The sequence below is a fragment of the Pipistrellus kuhlii genome, unplaced genomic scaffold (genome assembly GCF_014108245.1).
Source record: "Pipistrellus kuhlii isolate mPipKuh1 unplaced genomic scaffold, mPipKuh1.p scaffold_m20_p_15, whole genome shotgun sequence".
In the NCBI taxonomy this organism is placed as follows: domain Eukaryota; kingdom Metazoa; phylum Chordata; class Mammalia; order Chiroptera; family Vespertilionidae; genus Pipistrellus; species Pipistrellus kuhlii.
Window position 1 is genome coordinate 25,790,499 of NW_023425460.1, and position 16,472 is coordinate 25,806,970.

General features: G+C 42.6%; 1 protein-coding gene across 2 annotated transcripts in view; it reads right to left on the reverse strand.

The window, feature by feature from the left end:
- The window catches only part of HTR7 (5-hydroxytryptamine receptor 7), a 66,977-nt gene extending 53,237 nt beyond the window's left edge, over positions 1–13,740 (reverse strand). For both annotated transcript variants that reach the window (XM_036438531.2, XM_036438532.2), the window contains exon 1: positions 12,912–13,740. In XM_036438531.2, coding sequence (XP_036294424.1) covers positions 12,912–13,462 — 551 coding nt within the window. In that variant the 5' untranslated portion in view covers positions 13,463–13,740. The remainder of the gene's footprint in view (positions 1–12,911) is intronic.
- Positions 13,741–16,472: the final 2,732 nt, after the last annotated feature.

Below are 16,472 nucleotides of genomic sequence, written 5' to 3' on the forward strand. Positions count from 1 at the left end.
CTGGAACTTTATTCTTCTATCAAACTTACCAGTATCAAACTTACCATTCAAAACAGAACTCTTCATTTTACTACTAATTCTACTGCTCCCCCAATTTAGTAAACAGCATCACCATCTACTAGGTTGTTTAAACCATAAGCACAAGTCATCCTTTATTCTTCTCTGTCTCTTACTCCACACATCCAACCCATAAGTTAGCCCTGCCAATGCACCTCTAAGACCTAACTCAAATCCTTCTACTTTTTTCCATCTTCACTACTCCCAAATACCTCTCACCTTGACTATTTTAGAAGCCTTTCATTGGTCTCCCAGCTTTCACTCTCATCCCTCTCCATTTCATTTCACTAAGTAATCACAAGGAACTATTAAAACCACAAATCAGATCACGTCACCCTAAACTTCAAACTCTCCAATGTTTCCACTGCACTTGGAATAAAACCCAAACTCTTTACCTGGCCTGAAGCCCAATATAATCTGTGATCAATGCTCTTCTCCCATCTCCTTCGAGGCTTTCTTTTGATACTTCCACTCCAATCACATTGGCGCAATGCCTTTACATCAGCTTATGACTTTTTCCTATAATGTTCTTCCTCCTAATTTTCACATTGCCAGCTCCATCATTTCATTTGAATCTTGATGTATATGTTATCTCCTCAGAAAGGCCTTCCATTGTCTCTCACTCTAACAGATTGTTCCATTTTAATTCTCCTTGTGGCATTTATTACTAATGAATTTGTGTATGTGTTTGTGTCTGCGTGTGTCTGCGTGTGTCTGCGTGTGTGTGTGTGTGTGTGTGTGTGTGTATGTTTTGATTTCTCTGTTTCTTGCTTGTTTATTCTTACTAGAATGTAAGATTCAAGAGAGAAAAGACCTCATTTATCTTGTTTAGGATATGAAGAGTAACTAATGAAGTCTAAATAATCAATAGATGTTGAAGAAGTGAATAGATGAATCCCTTATGACTCCCATAATAAGAAAAGCCAATGTTGATGGGTTCAGAAGTTGCTAAGAAAGAACTATCACCTTTGTGACCCAGAAAAAAAGCCAGAATGGTAGGTGCCTGCAGTATCCAGAAAACTATCAAGTATGAAATTATTTATCACAATGGAAGAATTTTTGAAGATGTTTACTGATATTATCAGAGACTTTTCAAACCAAACATACAAAATGTACATTTCCCTATAATAAAATTCTGAATATTCAAGGCAGCTGAACCAGATTGATTATAAATGGATTAGAGTATGTCATTAAGTCTGCCCATGTTTAACCACAAACACTGATAGCCCCCATTTTGAAGGAAGAGAGCTGTCCAGCTGTATCTCTGAATGAGAGAAAAATATCAGAATACCCAGACATATAAAATGCTTAGGAATTTGAGCCATGATGAAAGTGAGATTATATTTGTATATAATGGGCAAATATAAAGCTCTCCAAATAGATGCACCAGAGATGTTCTCCCAAAGGGTCTCAGCTGCTCAGCCCCCAGGGGCTGGCATCCTTGCACTTCAACACACAACATCAGAAGAGTGGGCACTTAGGTCTGACCTGGGAGCCACCATTTTGCAGCAGCCCTTAACAAGAATTCTTCAAGAAGGTTGTTAAAAAACAGACCACAGAATACCCGGGTTTTTATGATGGAAGTGCTCAAGTAATCCAACTGCGCCAAAAGCTAAATGACTCATAAATTCCTTCAAGAAAGGTCATATCACACAGGGATTGATTGCAGAGCAATTTGTAAAACCTAACTTTTTAAAGATTCAAATTTTCTGACATAGGAATAAAGTAATTTATGCTCAATAGATTAGCTCTAGAAGACAAGGCTGTCTTTATTCACCCTTTGTATTGCCACAGTACAATTTGCTAATTAAATAAATCTCATCTCTCTCTCTCTCTCTCTCTCTCTCTCTCTCTCTCTCTCTCTCTCTCTCTCTCTCTCTCTCTCTCATACACACACACACACACACACACACACACACACACAGCCATGGCCTCTCTGTTAGGGCCCGATGCTCAGATCCTATCTTAAATATGTGAAGGAAAGGATCCTGTTATTCCATAATGAGCTCACCTTAACTCTAACCCAAAAGCTAACAGATGAATTGGGGGGGTGGGGGGGGGAGAATTGGTAGGCTCCTAGGTAGGTAGGTAGGTAGATAATTTCATGGAATCAAATCTTGGGCAGAAGTTGGCCAATTCCAGCAGGTCAAATCTGGCCCTTGCCTAATTTTGTATAGCCCATCCCATCCCCAACTAAGAATGGATTTGATGTACTGGTCTGGTGGCTCACTTGGTTGAAATATCATCCCGTCCACCAGAGAGATTGCAGGTTTGATCCCTGGTCAGGGTGCTTATGGAAGGCAACCGATCAATGTTTCTCTCTCCTCTCTTTCTCCCTTCCTCTCTAAGATTAATAAAAATATATCCTCAGGTGAGGATTGGGGGGAAAAAAAAGAATGGATTTTATATTTATAAATATAAAAAAGTATGGATTTTTATATTTTAAAATATTTCAAAAAGTCAAAAATAATAATTAATGATGTGAAAATTATATGAAATTCAAATTTCAGCACTCACAAACAAATTTTTATTAGAACACAGCCATACCCATACTGTCACATGTTGTCTAGGCTGCTTCCAGCCTGCAGTGGCAAAGTTAAGTAGCTGTAACAGATACCAAGGATCACAAAAGCCTAAAACACAATCTATCCCAACCTCAATCTGATGAAGATTATACAATCCTGTGGTTCAATAAAAAATGAAGGATCTTATCCCAAGAGCAGAGGAATGTATTAACCCATTAAAAAGTGTGACTAGGCTTTGAATACAAGTTCCACGCATATAAACTGTGTCCTTGGATAAGTCACTTCCTGCTCCAGTTCCCCCCACAAAAGTGAGGATAATAATGCCCACCTCACAAGGTGAAAGGGAAGGTCAAGAGATATTTAAATGCCTGGAAAGTGGTCTGCGAACAACAAAGCACTAAACATCTATATCAGCTACTAGCATTTCTACCCTAGGTGTTTCTTCTTGTTAATGAACACAAGAAGAAAAAGAAATTTGTGGGAAACGTTACCTCACCACAGGGCAAAGCAGAAGACCTGTTTCTTGTCCTCCCTCTGGGCCTTACCATTGCAGGGTTAGAAGAGGATTCTTTCAACTCTTAAAGTGCATCGACAAGCTGGAAATTAATTTTAGAGTTGAGCAAGGATGACTTCCTCCAAAGCCAAAGGAGACCCGGAGAAGCCAGAATACCCCTGCACTGCTGATCACAGCAGAATTAAAGCCAAGAGCAGAGCTCAGGTCATCGAAGCCAATGAGTCATAGTACCTGGCCAGGAAGCAAGGCTTCGGCCAGACACCAGTCATAACTAAAGATTACATACAGCTCTTGCAAATGAGCCAGATGAGTTCCGGTAACCGTGAGGAACACAGCGATGACCCCGTCCTCACACATGAACCCGAAAATGAATGGCTGCTGAGAGCATTAAAACAGAAACAGCATCTGCTCAGATAAATCCTACCTCTGATACACATCCAAATATACTTCACAAGATGTCTTCCAATAAATACTTCTGTCCCTTTTATTATCAAACAGATACATATGCAGGAAAGTGCCTAAATATACATGGATACTTCAAAAAATGAACACTCGTGCAACTACCACTACAATCAAGAGATAAAACATTAGACCCACTCAGCACACCTCTCAGATCACAACCCTCTCCTTCCCACCCAGAAGTAATCACTGTTTCATGTTATATATTTCTTTCCTTTTCTTTGTATCAAGAGTGTCTCTAAACAATGTTGTCTGTTTTAAATTTTTGCATGAAGAAGCACATTATGTGTTCCTTTGTACTTTTTGCTTCTTCTGCTCAGCATTATGTTTGTGACCTGAAAGTATTTATGGGTGAAATGACATGATGTTTGACATTTGATTTAAAATATTGCAAAGATGGAGGAGTTGCAAAGTACACATGGAATAAATGGGCCGTAAATTAATCACAGTTAAAGCTAGGTTATGAACAGTGGGCTTTTCTTTTTTAAGAAGCGCTTTTTTTTAATTGATTTTTTACAGAGTGGGAGAGGGATAGAGAGTTAGAAACATCAATGAAAGAGAAACATTGATCAGCTGCCTCTTGCACGCCCCCTACTGGGGATATATACCTGCAACCAAGGTGCATGCCCTTTACCAGAATCAAACCTGACACCCTTCAGTCCACAGGCCAACGCTCTATCCACTGGGCCAAGCCCAAACTGATTAGATCTAAACAGTAGTCTTGTTATACTATGCTCTTGACTTTTTTCCCCCTTTTTCTTTAATCCTCACTCCAAGGACATATTTTTATTGATTTGAGAGGGAGATAGAGAGAGAACATCTTATCAGTTGCCTCCCATATGGACAGGATCAAGCCTTCAATCTATATGCCCTGACCAGGAACTGAACCTGCTACCTTTTGGTGTACAGGACATTCCAACTGTGGAGAGTGGCTACAGTGTTTGGACAGGTGCAAGCCTTGGACTAATGAGAGGGCACAGTCCTCTCATTGCCACATGCAAGTCCCAGCTTGGAGGGCAGAGCCCTCCCAGCACAATTATAGCCAACAGCTATAGTGTAAGCTTGAACCTATGGTCCAAATACATGGCCCCATGTGCCTGAGTGATGTGGGCTTGATAGAGTTCAGGTGCATGTAATTAATTGAGTAGAATTGAAACCCAGGAGAATGTTGTAAACAACTTGACCACGCCCTTAATTTGCCTCCTGGAATCTGCTATAAAATAAAGACACAGCTTGTAGTCCATGACGCTCTCACTAGCTCTCCATCAAAGAGGCTGTCCATCAGAGAGGACAGTGTCCCACCAAGACCCAGCTTTTATTCTCTTGTTTGTCTTTTCCCAATCTTTCACCGCCCCCTCTCAGGGTCACCAAACCTGGCTGAGCTGGCGAGGCACATAAGGCACCCAATCTGGGGCTGAGTATGCCATGGCTGTGCCTGCTCGCCACATCCAACCAACTGAGCTATCTGGCCAGGGCTTTACTCTTGATTTTTAAATGTGTTTCAAAGTTTTTATAATAAAAAATTATTTAAATTACTGTGTGAGATTCATTTTAGCTATAATTTGTTCATTTTTACTGCTTTATAGTAACAATTCTCTAAGTAAGGTCTCCAAACCAGAAGCGTCAGAATCATCTGGGAATTTGTTTGAAATGAAAACTATTAGGCTCCACCCGAAAGTTACTAAATTGGTAACTCTTGGGGTGGCACCCAATAATCTGTGTTTTAATAAGCTCTCTGGATAATTCTTATGCACACTCAAATTTGATAACCACTACTGAATATAATAGTTTACTATTGTGTGACTGTACCGCAATATATTTACCCATTCTACTACTGATACACAGGTGTGTTTTCAAGTTTGAAGGTTTCAAAGTTCTTGATATTATAAATACTCTTGTACAAGACTCTTGGAAACAAGATTCTCTCTGATATATATTTAGTGGTAAAATAACAGAATCACAGGATGTATCTTCAACATGACATGATAATGAAAACTGCCTTCATTGGTAAAACAGTGGTTTACCAATTCACAATTCCACTAGCAATGTATAAAAATTCCCTTTGCTCTCCACCCTTGCCAAAATTTGGTTAAATTTATTCTAGAGGGTTAAACACTTTAAGCTTTACGACTTGTTATCAAAAAAAATATTAGGGAATAGAACTCCAGACATAAAACCATAGTTTTGCAAACATCTTAGTTGGTGGGTTTGCCTAGAATGGACCTAATGTAGGAAAGCACTTGATATAATGCGAAAACTAAAAAAATAAATAAAAATAAATAAATATGATTATATTATGGAAAGCAAGATGGAATATGATACAAAATGTTGGGGAGCCAAGACTGGTTTGGCTCAGTGGATAGAGCGTCAGACTGAAAGGTCCCAGGTTCGATTCCAGTCAAGGGCATGTACCTTGGTTGCAGGCACATCCCCAGTAGGGGGTGTGCAAGAGGCAGCTGATTGATGATTCTCTCTCATAGATATTTCTAACTCTCTGTCCTTCTCTCTTCCTCTCTGTGAAAAATCAATAAAATATATATATTTTTTTAAATGTTGGGGAGTAAGGATGGAACAAATCAGGGAACCTGGAGATGTGTTAAAGAGTTTGAATTTTATTCCAAGGGAAATGAAAAGCCAATGAACAGTTTTAAGCAGGAAATTTAGGTGATTATATTTCTATATTTGGACATATTTAAAACATTTCAGGCACATAGACACTCTTAGCTTTGCTTGATGCTTCAGACCAATGCTTCTGATGGAAACAACTAGAAAATCTGGGAAAAGCGCGCGCGCACACACACACACACACACACACACACACACATATATATATATATATATATATATATACACACCTATTTAAAGGCATGATAGAGTTGTTGAGACAACCAGGAGTTGAGAGGACAAAATCCTAGAAAAGAGAGAACCACAGATGCAAGCCAAAATTCTGCAGTCACTCTTTCCCATGGGACATGTTCCAAAACTAGGTGAGGGGTTAAAGGGCTGAAGATCCAGGGAAAGAGCCTCCACAGAGTTGCTATTAAGAGGCAAAACACCAAAAGAAATTCTAGTAGTCTCTTGAGGCCAGAAAGACAAAAATTGTAGACCTAAGTGGCCAAAATCCCAGTAAGAAGCAGAAAACTAAGCGCAACACTTGGCTGGTCTTCCCTTAAATACATCGGCTGAATTCCAAAGATGTATAGGGCTGGGGGCTAAGAAGCCAAGAGAAAGCTCTCAAAAAGCGGAAGTGCAGAGGAGAGAAAAATTAGGGTTCTGAACTAACCAGGGGAAGAAGTCATCAAGAACACCCATGCTGTCTTAGCTGGTTTGGCTCAGTGGATAGAGCACATGTGTCAAACACAAGGCCCACGGGCCAAATCCGTCCCACCAGGCCTTGCAATGTGGCCCGCACCGCGCTGTCATCACTGCACTCCGCTGCGTTTCCATCACAATGACAGTTTATGACTGTTCAGTAAACCATTCGGCCCGCGATTTAGGCTGGATTTTAGATTTTGGCCCCTTCTTTGATTGAGTTCGACACCCCTAGGATAGAGCATCAATCTGATGACTAAAGGGTCCCAGGTTTGATTCCAGTCAAGAGCATGTACCTTGGTTGCAGTCTCCCGGCCCTGGTGCAGGGCATGCAGGACAATCCATCAATTTATCTCTCTCACATCAGTGTTTCTTTCTGTCTCCCTCACTTCCTTCCATTCTCTCTAAAAATTAATGTAAAAAAATATCCTCGGGTGAGGATTTAAAGAAAAAAAAAAAGAAAGAAAGAAAGAAAGAAAGAAAGAAAGAAAGAAAGAAAGAAAGAAAGAAAAAAAAAAAACCATACTCTTAGCTAAAATCCCAAGAAGACTATACCCTAAAAAGAGGTATCAGCTGGTGGCAGCCAGAGCTTTATCAAAATTAAAACATAGTAGTCGGCTCAGTTTCTAATTGTATTATAATAATCAGTCCCCCAATATGCCTGCCTAGCAGCTATTTTCTCTGTAGGAAAAACATTATCTACAACATCTACAATTTTTCATACAAAATGTTGAATATATAATAAAAATTTACTAGGTATGCCAAGACACAGACCCAAAACCCTGTCAGGGAGGGAGTTCACACACAAAGTGATTCAGATATTGGAGTTAGTAGAAAAAGAGTTTAACTAGGATTATATACCCAAAAATATGGTAAATGGTTGGAGAAATTTCATAAAAAGGCGGAGAATTTTATCAAAGAATAAGAATCAATAAATGGGATCGAATGAAAAAAAAAAAAAAAAAGGACAAATGAAATTTCTAGGACTGTGAAATTAAGAACTCAACACCGAAAAACATATTCAATATAGCAGAAGAGATCATAAATTGGAAGACAGGTAAAAAATTTTTCAAAACTGAAGGCCAGCCCTAACCAGTTTGGCTCAGTGGATAGAGCGTCGGCCTGCAGACTGAAGGGTCCCAGGTTCGATTCCGGTCAAGAGCATGTAGCTTGGTTGCGGGCATATCCCCAGTCAGGGTGTTCAGGAGGCAGCTGATCAACATTTCTCTCTTATCAATGGTTCTAACTTCCTAACCCTCTCCCTTCCTCTCTGTAAAAAAATCAATAAATATATATTTTTTAAATTAAGCCCAGAGAAAATTCTAAATGAAAAATAAGAATGTAAGAGATGTGCAATCAAATAAAAAGGTTTATATTATGTAAATTTGAGGACAGAATAAGAATTAATGGAACAGAATAAGAATGAATGGAACAGTAAAAGTATTTAAAGAGATAATAGCAAGTCATTAGCAATATCAATACACAAATACAAAAATTACTAAGAATCCCTGCAGGACTGACAGCAAAACAACAACAAAACATCAATAATGACAAACCTAGGAACATCACAGAAAAACTGATAAAAACTAAAGATGAAGAAAAAATCCTAAAAGCAGCTAGAGGAAAAAAGACACATTCTCTTCAAAGGAGTAATAATAATAATAATGTTGACTAATGGCTGACTTTGCAACAGAAATGATGGAAGCTTAAAGACAGTGGAACTTTTTAAAGTGCTAAAAAAGCATCAGTCAAAAATAACGGTAAAAATAAGACATTTTCAGATAAGTAAAAATTGAGATTTGTTACCAGGACTCACTTTTTTTAAATGCTAATGAAAGTCCCATTGGGCAGAAGAAAATAATCCAGATTAAAGCATGGTAATATAGGAAAATATAAAGAGCAATGGAAAAATCCTATATAATAAAAGGCTAATATGCAAATTGTTCCCTTGACCAGGAGGCTGGCCAATTGCCCATGCCCCTCCCCCTGGCCAGGCTGGCCAGACCCACCCATGCATGAATTCATGCACTGGGCCTCTAACACACACACACTGAGTGGCCAGATTATTATGAGTTCAGAGATCATAAAAATCTGGCCACTCAGTGTAGTTGATATGTGTGCTACTCCTTAACTGCACCTCTACCCACTCCATCAGTGATAGACCACTCTCCCAAACTTGGTGTTCACCATTCCTTTGCACTTTCACTCTTATATAAGCTCACCTAAACAATATATAGAACTGTTTTTGCATGTTTTTAAACTGTTCCTTATAAGGTAATTTGATTTCTATTTCTAAAAGCATCCTAAAAGGGGAACTGTTGAAGAGTGTCAAACTCATCTATCTGAGGAGTAAGGAAATAAAGAGAGGTTGTGGGCACAGTTTAACTGTGAAGTGGGCCAAAGAAAGAGTTGTGACAAGTGAGGCCAAAGAAAGAGTTCTTAAAAATAGTAGATCAACTTGAGAGGAAACAATGAAGACAAAGAAGAGATGAGAAATCAAGGAAAGAACAAGGTCCTTGAGAAGGTGAGAGGGGAGGGGATGTGACGTGCTGGCCATTTGTTCTTTGCTGGGACAGAATGTCTTCTTGCTTTTTAACTAGAACGAAATAAAAGGGCAACAGTTGGTTGGCTGGTGGTGGAAAGATAAGGGAGTTCCCCGTCCAATGGTTGCTACTTTTTTCAATGATCATGAGTGATTATCGGAAAAGGGTGGCTATGGGAAGTGTTGAAACCTGTGGAGAAACATGGCATGAAACTGCATTGGAAAAGCATCCCAGTACGGTAGGGAGTGGTTAAGAAAAATCAAAGATTCCAATAACCAAAGGTTAAATGCCCAACAGAAATCCAAACTCTCACCATGTAGTGTCGATACCATTGTAATTAACCTAGTTATTCATAACAGGAAAGGAGCAATGGGAAGGCCAAATACTATTGGCATGTCATCGGAGCAGCTTCACCAAGAAGCTAAAGCTTTACACTCCCCCAAGGAGCCACCGGTCAGTCTGTTGCCTGCAGGTCCCTGGGAGAAGGGACTGGACAGGAAGAAGGGTGGGTGCATGTGCAATAACAATAAGTCAGGGTGACCTTGGAAAGATACTTGTCTGTCAGTCACACCTGGGAACAGGTCATTGGTCAAAATGGACATGACCACTGTCTTAGGAGATGGTTAGCCCACTGTGTTAATTATCATTTATCAATCACAAAATGAAAAAAGATTATAAATGCAAGGGTGTGAAATTTGGGATATTTATTCCCTTACACAAAGGAACTCACTCTCTGATGCTCTTGATTCCTCATATGCTCCTGACACTCTTATTGCTCACAGCACTCTCCTGTATTTGCCCATATGGCCCACCGCCATGTGGACCACACACACAATGGATTGATAGGCTGCTGCTAGCCTGATGCTGAACTGGGCCTGGTTTCCACATGGAAAGAAAACTAGACACTGGCTTTGCTTCTAGCTCTACTGAAACCCCAGCTACACTTCTTCTCTGATTGAACTAACGGAATTGGAACTTTAGAGACAGAAATGTAATTCCACACAAATAAAAATCCCCCATCCTCCCATGTGAGTCTCGGAAAATTCTTTTTCTCAAGATATTATAAGGACCCCCAACCCCAGCACCCAGTGGGGAACAAGACACCCCAATTTCTCTGACAACAGTACGAGCCCAAAAGCAGAAATGTTATTATTCATCTCTGATTATGCTGCATAAAACACAGCATACCCCATAGTAGATACTCAAAAGAGAATGAATACATGAATGAAGATTAATTTTTTTTCTATTTTCTTAGCATATTTTAATATATCAGTCATATTCTACAATGGAACTGAAAAAAAACAAAACACAGTATTTTCAAAAATAATTCATCTTAGATGCAAATGCATTTTCCTTCTTCTCATTTTTAGTTCTGTGTGTTCTTAGAAGAAAAGCAATCTGTGTCTCCTACGTAATCAATTCTTCATATTATGTAAAGAAATGACAAGTTCATCTTCTAAAATAGTAAAAATCATCAATGGCACAATTCCTATGGGAAATGAAGAGACAGAATCTATATCCCTTTATTACCACAATTTGTGGCATCATAAGGACATAACAGATTCGAATCTCTTGACAAGGATTAACCTCTTCTCTGTATCCAAGATGTACCTGTTGCCAGTAAATCACACTGCACACTGAGTGAAGAAAACCTTAGTCAGGGTGGTCCCAGCCAAACCTAAATGTGCCCAGAACAGAAGCACTGGATGTCTTAGGAGATGGTTAGTGCACTGTGTTAATTATCATTTATCAATTACGAAATGACAAAAGATTATAAATGCATTACTTGCAGTATGAATTATCTGCTTAACTCCACTAAGTTCCTTTTCAAAGGGCTCCATTCATGCAAGAAGCACAGCTTTGGCTGGCCGAGCAGTCAGACTGTTGCGCTTATAATTCATGTTTATACTTACTATACATGTTGAGTGCGCTTTCCTAGTCCCTGTTGCCACAACCAGACAGTAAATGCATATGTTTTTTCCAGGCTGAACTACAGTCATTCAGAACTTCAGCTGTCAAGTTTGGAGCTAATATTCTCATATATGCATTTCATCTTCTACTACCAAAAATAATTATTTGCTGTCAGAAGCTCCTGACATATAAAATGGCAAGATCCATTAAAAAATAATAATATTCTGGCCGTTTAACTAAATGCAGCTACACTATATGTGTTTTTTTTTTCCTTGAAAACACCCCCTTTCCAATCATTCTCTTTAATAAGTTATTATAAACCCTGGCCAAGCAGTAAAATAGCAGAACATGTTAAATACCAACAGACCACAAATAGCAGTGTTTACCGGGAGGAAAAGGAGGAAAAATCTGTTTCAGGCTAGACCATCCTTCGAGGTACTGTCAATTTTAAGTGTGGCGGCATCAATTATTTCTCCTATGCCGAAAGGTCTACATATTTAAAGGTTCTGTAGGTCCCCAAAGAAAATAAGCAACCATTTCTCTGTATCGTTAAACACAACCGAATACCAGTTCTGTGCTGGTTTTAAAATACCAGCAGACTTCTGAGTGTGAATATTAAGGTTTAAAATTTCCATTTCAAGGGAAGCAAAGAGTTGTTCTCTGGCCAAAAAGTATTGGGATCACACGTCACATTGTTGGTTGCACAGTATTTCTAGGGCCAGAGACTAGCTCCATTGCAGAATCCTGTTAACCCTGGCATCTGAAGAAATCCTGGGATCTCCTAGTCCAATCTGATACTGTAGGCAGAAATGTTCCCCCCAGCATCCCCTGACAGATGGCTAGCCTATGTTTCAATTACTCCTCAGGTGGGTGAGTTCTCAAGAGAAGATTCCAAAGGGGTATGATGAAAAGGCTAGAACCAACCACTCAGACGGGGAGTAAGGCTCCAGTCAGTAAGCCTGGAAGATGCAGACAGCGTGGTCAAACACAGAAAGCAGACTTCCAAAAGAATAATATTCAGGATCAGCGATCATAGGGGGTGTAACGCCGAGGTGTAAACCTCCCCCCTACCCCCCAGTTCTGGGACGACCCTAGATCTTTTCATTGGCCTGGGGAGTAGCAAGGTGACTTCTCAGACTGATTTCTTAAAGTAAGCATTGACTCTTTAGGGCTCGCAGCAAGGGGTTTGCCAAGTTCAGAAAGGATCACATTCCTTCTGAAAACCAAGACAAGGGACCCCCTGGTGGAACTGCTAATGCTTGAAATACTCTTAACTTGGGTCTTAAAAATCTTCCCTAGAGTAAACCGGTGAACGTGTCCAGCTCTTAAAAAAAAAAAAAAAAAAAAAAAAAAAAAAAAAGTGAACAAAGGCTTTGCTCTCACTGATGTTGGCTGGGGTAGGGCTGATGTGTGTGAGGGGTTGATGTATTAAGCGCACCCCCTTCATCCCACCGTGACATCTGGCTTCCCACCACCCTCCCAGGAAAGGCGAGCTACCTTCAAGCACATCCCCCCAGCCAGCCGGACCCCGGGACCGGGACCGGGACCAGGACCGGGACCGGGACCGGGACGGGACGGTCCGGCCCTTACCTGTCGATGCTGATCACGCACAGGGTCATGATCGAGGCCGTGCAGCACATGACGTCCATGGCGATGAAGACGTTGCAGAAGAAGTGGCCGAAGATCCACTTGCCCCCGATGAGGTCGGTGACGCTGACGAAGGGCATGACCGCCACGGCCACCGAGAGGTCGGCCAGCGCCAGGGACACGATCAGGTAGTTGGAGGGCTGGCGGAGCTTCTTGACGAAGCACACGGAGATCACCACCAGGCAGTTGCCGGCGATCGTCAGCAGCGTGATGAGCGTCAGGATGGAGCCGATGACAACTTTCTCGGCTCTGCCGTAGTTGATCTGCTCCCCGCAGCCGGCGGAGGACGCATTGTCCGGGGGCACGTCCCAGGTGGGCACGGGGCTGGCGGTCCCCGCGGGGGCCCCGCGCAGCAGGTGCGGCGCCCAGGAGGAGCTCGCCAGCCGGCCGGCGGCGCCGTCGGGGCTCAGGTCCGGCAGCCCCACCTCGGGCAGCAGGACGGAGCGGAGGTGCCCGTACAGGTCCGGGCGGCCGCTGCTGTTAACGTCCATCATCGTGCCGCCGTGCGCCGCCGCCGCTGCCCATGGAGCCGGCGCCCCGCCGCCACGCGCTCCCGGCTCCCGGTGCAGGGGCTTCACCTCCTCGCCGGCTCCGCTCCGCCCGGCCCAGCCATGGGGGCCCCGCGCCCGCCGCTGGGGGGCGCCCGGCTCGGCCTCGCGGCCCCGCACGTCCCGGGCCCCCCAGCCGCTGCTGCGGACCAGGCGGGAGCTCGGGGGCGCGGGGACTCCCTGCGGGGAGGCGCTGGGGGCGCCCGACGGACGCCCGGGGCGCGCGGGTGCTCGTGCGGGCGGACCGCGATCGGCTGGCCGCTCCGCCCGCAGCCCGCAGCCCGCAGCCCGCAGCCCGCAGCCCGCAGCCCGCAGCCCGCAGCCCGCAGCCCGCAGCCCGCAGCCCGCAGCCCGCAGCCGCCGCGCGGCTCGGCGGAGAGCGCCGGGGAGGCAGCGGCACAAGTTGCGGAGGGCGCCCCGCCCCTCGCGCCCGCCCGCCGCCGCTCCCCTGCGGCAGCCGCGCCGCGTCCCCGCCGCCGCCGAGCTGCCCTCGCCCCTCGGACCCCGGACCGGGCTTCCCCCCGCACCGGGCAGGGGCCGCCGCGCCGCCGCCGCGCCTCCGCACTGGGCGGGGGTGGCGCCTCCCGCGCCTCCCGGGATCCCTAGCGGGCCGGCCCGCGGGTCCTGGCCGAGGGAGGCTCGGACCCCCTGGACGCACCTGCACCTGCTCTGGGCTGTAAAGGACCCGCCTGTGCAGCCCGCGGGCGTGCGGACTCCATGCAAAATTAAGAATCTGGAGAGGAATCTTCTCTCCCCCTGCCCCCGACCCTTTAATTAAAAAAGCATCTTCAAGCACTACACCAAGCAACAAATAGATACTTCCGTTTCCTATTTTTGACCACTTATGGGAGAGAGCAGTGATGCAAAAGAAGGGAGCCCCGAATGGGGTGGTGGTGGTGGAACCTCAGAAAAAGAAAGGGGGGGGGGGGGGGGAAAGGGCGAGGGAAAGATGCCTTCAGGTCACAGCACCCTCCGGGTGTCTAGAAAGCAGGCCTTTTTAGTCGGTGAAAATAGACCCTGCTATTTTTTAGCTTCAGACTTCAAAGCCTCATCTGTTGAAAGGAGGGTTAATTTTCCCAGGACATCCTGGAAATGTGGTACAGAGACGCAGAGATGGCCTGTTACAATGTTCTTCAGAAGAATCCTGGAGGAGTATGTTGATTTAGTGCCTATGGCCGAAAATCCCCTTGGGACTCAAACCCTGTCAAGAGTGGCTGATTTTTATTATTCCTGAGACTTACGTCATTTTGTTTCAAGGTTGTTTTGGAAGCCAGCAGTGATTTCTTTAGTTTAAGACTCTTTAAATAATTAAATCTTTCTTTTCTAGTTAGGCCCTAGCGGATCGTAAATGAAAAGAACAAACCTCAAAATGTATTGATCTGAATGCTGAATAATACGCTCATTCTTCAAGGTAGGTATTAGCCCTATTCATCCAGATAAGGAAACACATTTGCTATTGCCATCAAATGGTAATACATTTTTTTAAAAAAAATTTACGTAGGAAAAATCCTTAAAAGGTGGACAATGTCCACAGCTCTCTCAATATTAATGAAAATGTCAGGGGCTCTCCTCTGCCTGGGATAAGTAGATCAATATATTGAGTCAGAGGAAGAGTAGATGATAATATGTAAGCCACAAAGCAATACTATTGAATATTTAAGAAGATGGATGAGGAAATTTCTTCAACCTTGGTTATGTTAATATTAAACATCCTTTCAGACAAAAGAAAACTAGTTTGTAGTCAAAAGCCATTTAAGAAACTATTTGTTGCTGAAACCGGTTTGGCTCAGTGGATAGAAAGGTCCCAGGTTTGATTCCAGTCAAGGGCATGTACTCTTGGTTGCGGGCATATACCCAGTAGGGGGTGTGCAAGAGGCAGCTGATGGATGTTTCTCTCTCATCACTGTTTCTAACTCTCTATCCCTCTCTCTTCCTCTCTGTAAAAACTCAATAAATATATATTAAATAAATAAATAAAATAATAAAGATATTTTTTTAAAAGAAACCATTTGTTGACTGTCCAATAAAGAGAGGGAAATAGAGACCTATTGCCAGCAGAAGTTGAATGACTTGTCCAGGATTGTTCATGCCTGCATTGAAATGTCTTCATTTTTTGGTTTTGAGGTTTGGAATTGTCTCAAGGCCTCTTAAAATTCCCACGGTAATAAATTTTACAAAATACTTTTGACTTTTCTCATTTTTTCCCCCTGGAATAATCAGGTCAGCTTGTCTCTTTTAAATAATATTCCAGTCAGGCCAACGTGGCTCAGTGGTTGAGCACTGACCGATGCACCAGGAGGTCACGGTTCAATTCTGGGTCAAGGCACATGCTAGCTTGGAGCGTGCCGGAAGCAGCCAATTAATGATTCTCCATCATTGATGTTTCTCTCTCTCTTTTTCTTCCCCTTTCTCTCTGAAATCAATGAAAACATATTTAAAATAAATAAATAAATAATGTCCCACATTAATTAATTATACAAAGAACTTAAAAAGCAATAGATGCATTTTTAATTGAATCTACATTTTATATAATTTTCACCTGAACTCTTACCAGCATTTACCCAACCCACTTATATTTCAAAGCAACTTCTGATGTTGTTTTGCTTTTGTATTCTGATTGCAGGACATACAAACTTACCAAATATTCAGAAAAATTCTACTTTCACATTTACTTCTTTTTCCATTTCCATATAGCATCAGGTTCAAACTCCCCTTTTTATAGAGCAATCACCTTTATTCTATTATCCCTGGTGATGACTGGGTGTATTTCCTAAGAGTTCTAGGATTTAATTTATAAGCTGTCACAATGTATAAACATAGTTATTGAAAATCTCAGCATCTGCAGCATTACCTTGCTCATGCTGAGTTTAAATTTCATCTATCATTGTATTATTCCAAAATCCTGACAGAACAATCTGGAATTCTTTCCATTTCCCTCTAACTTTGACTAACAAAT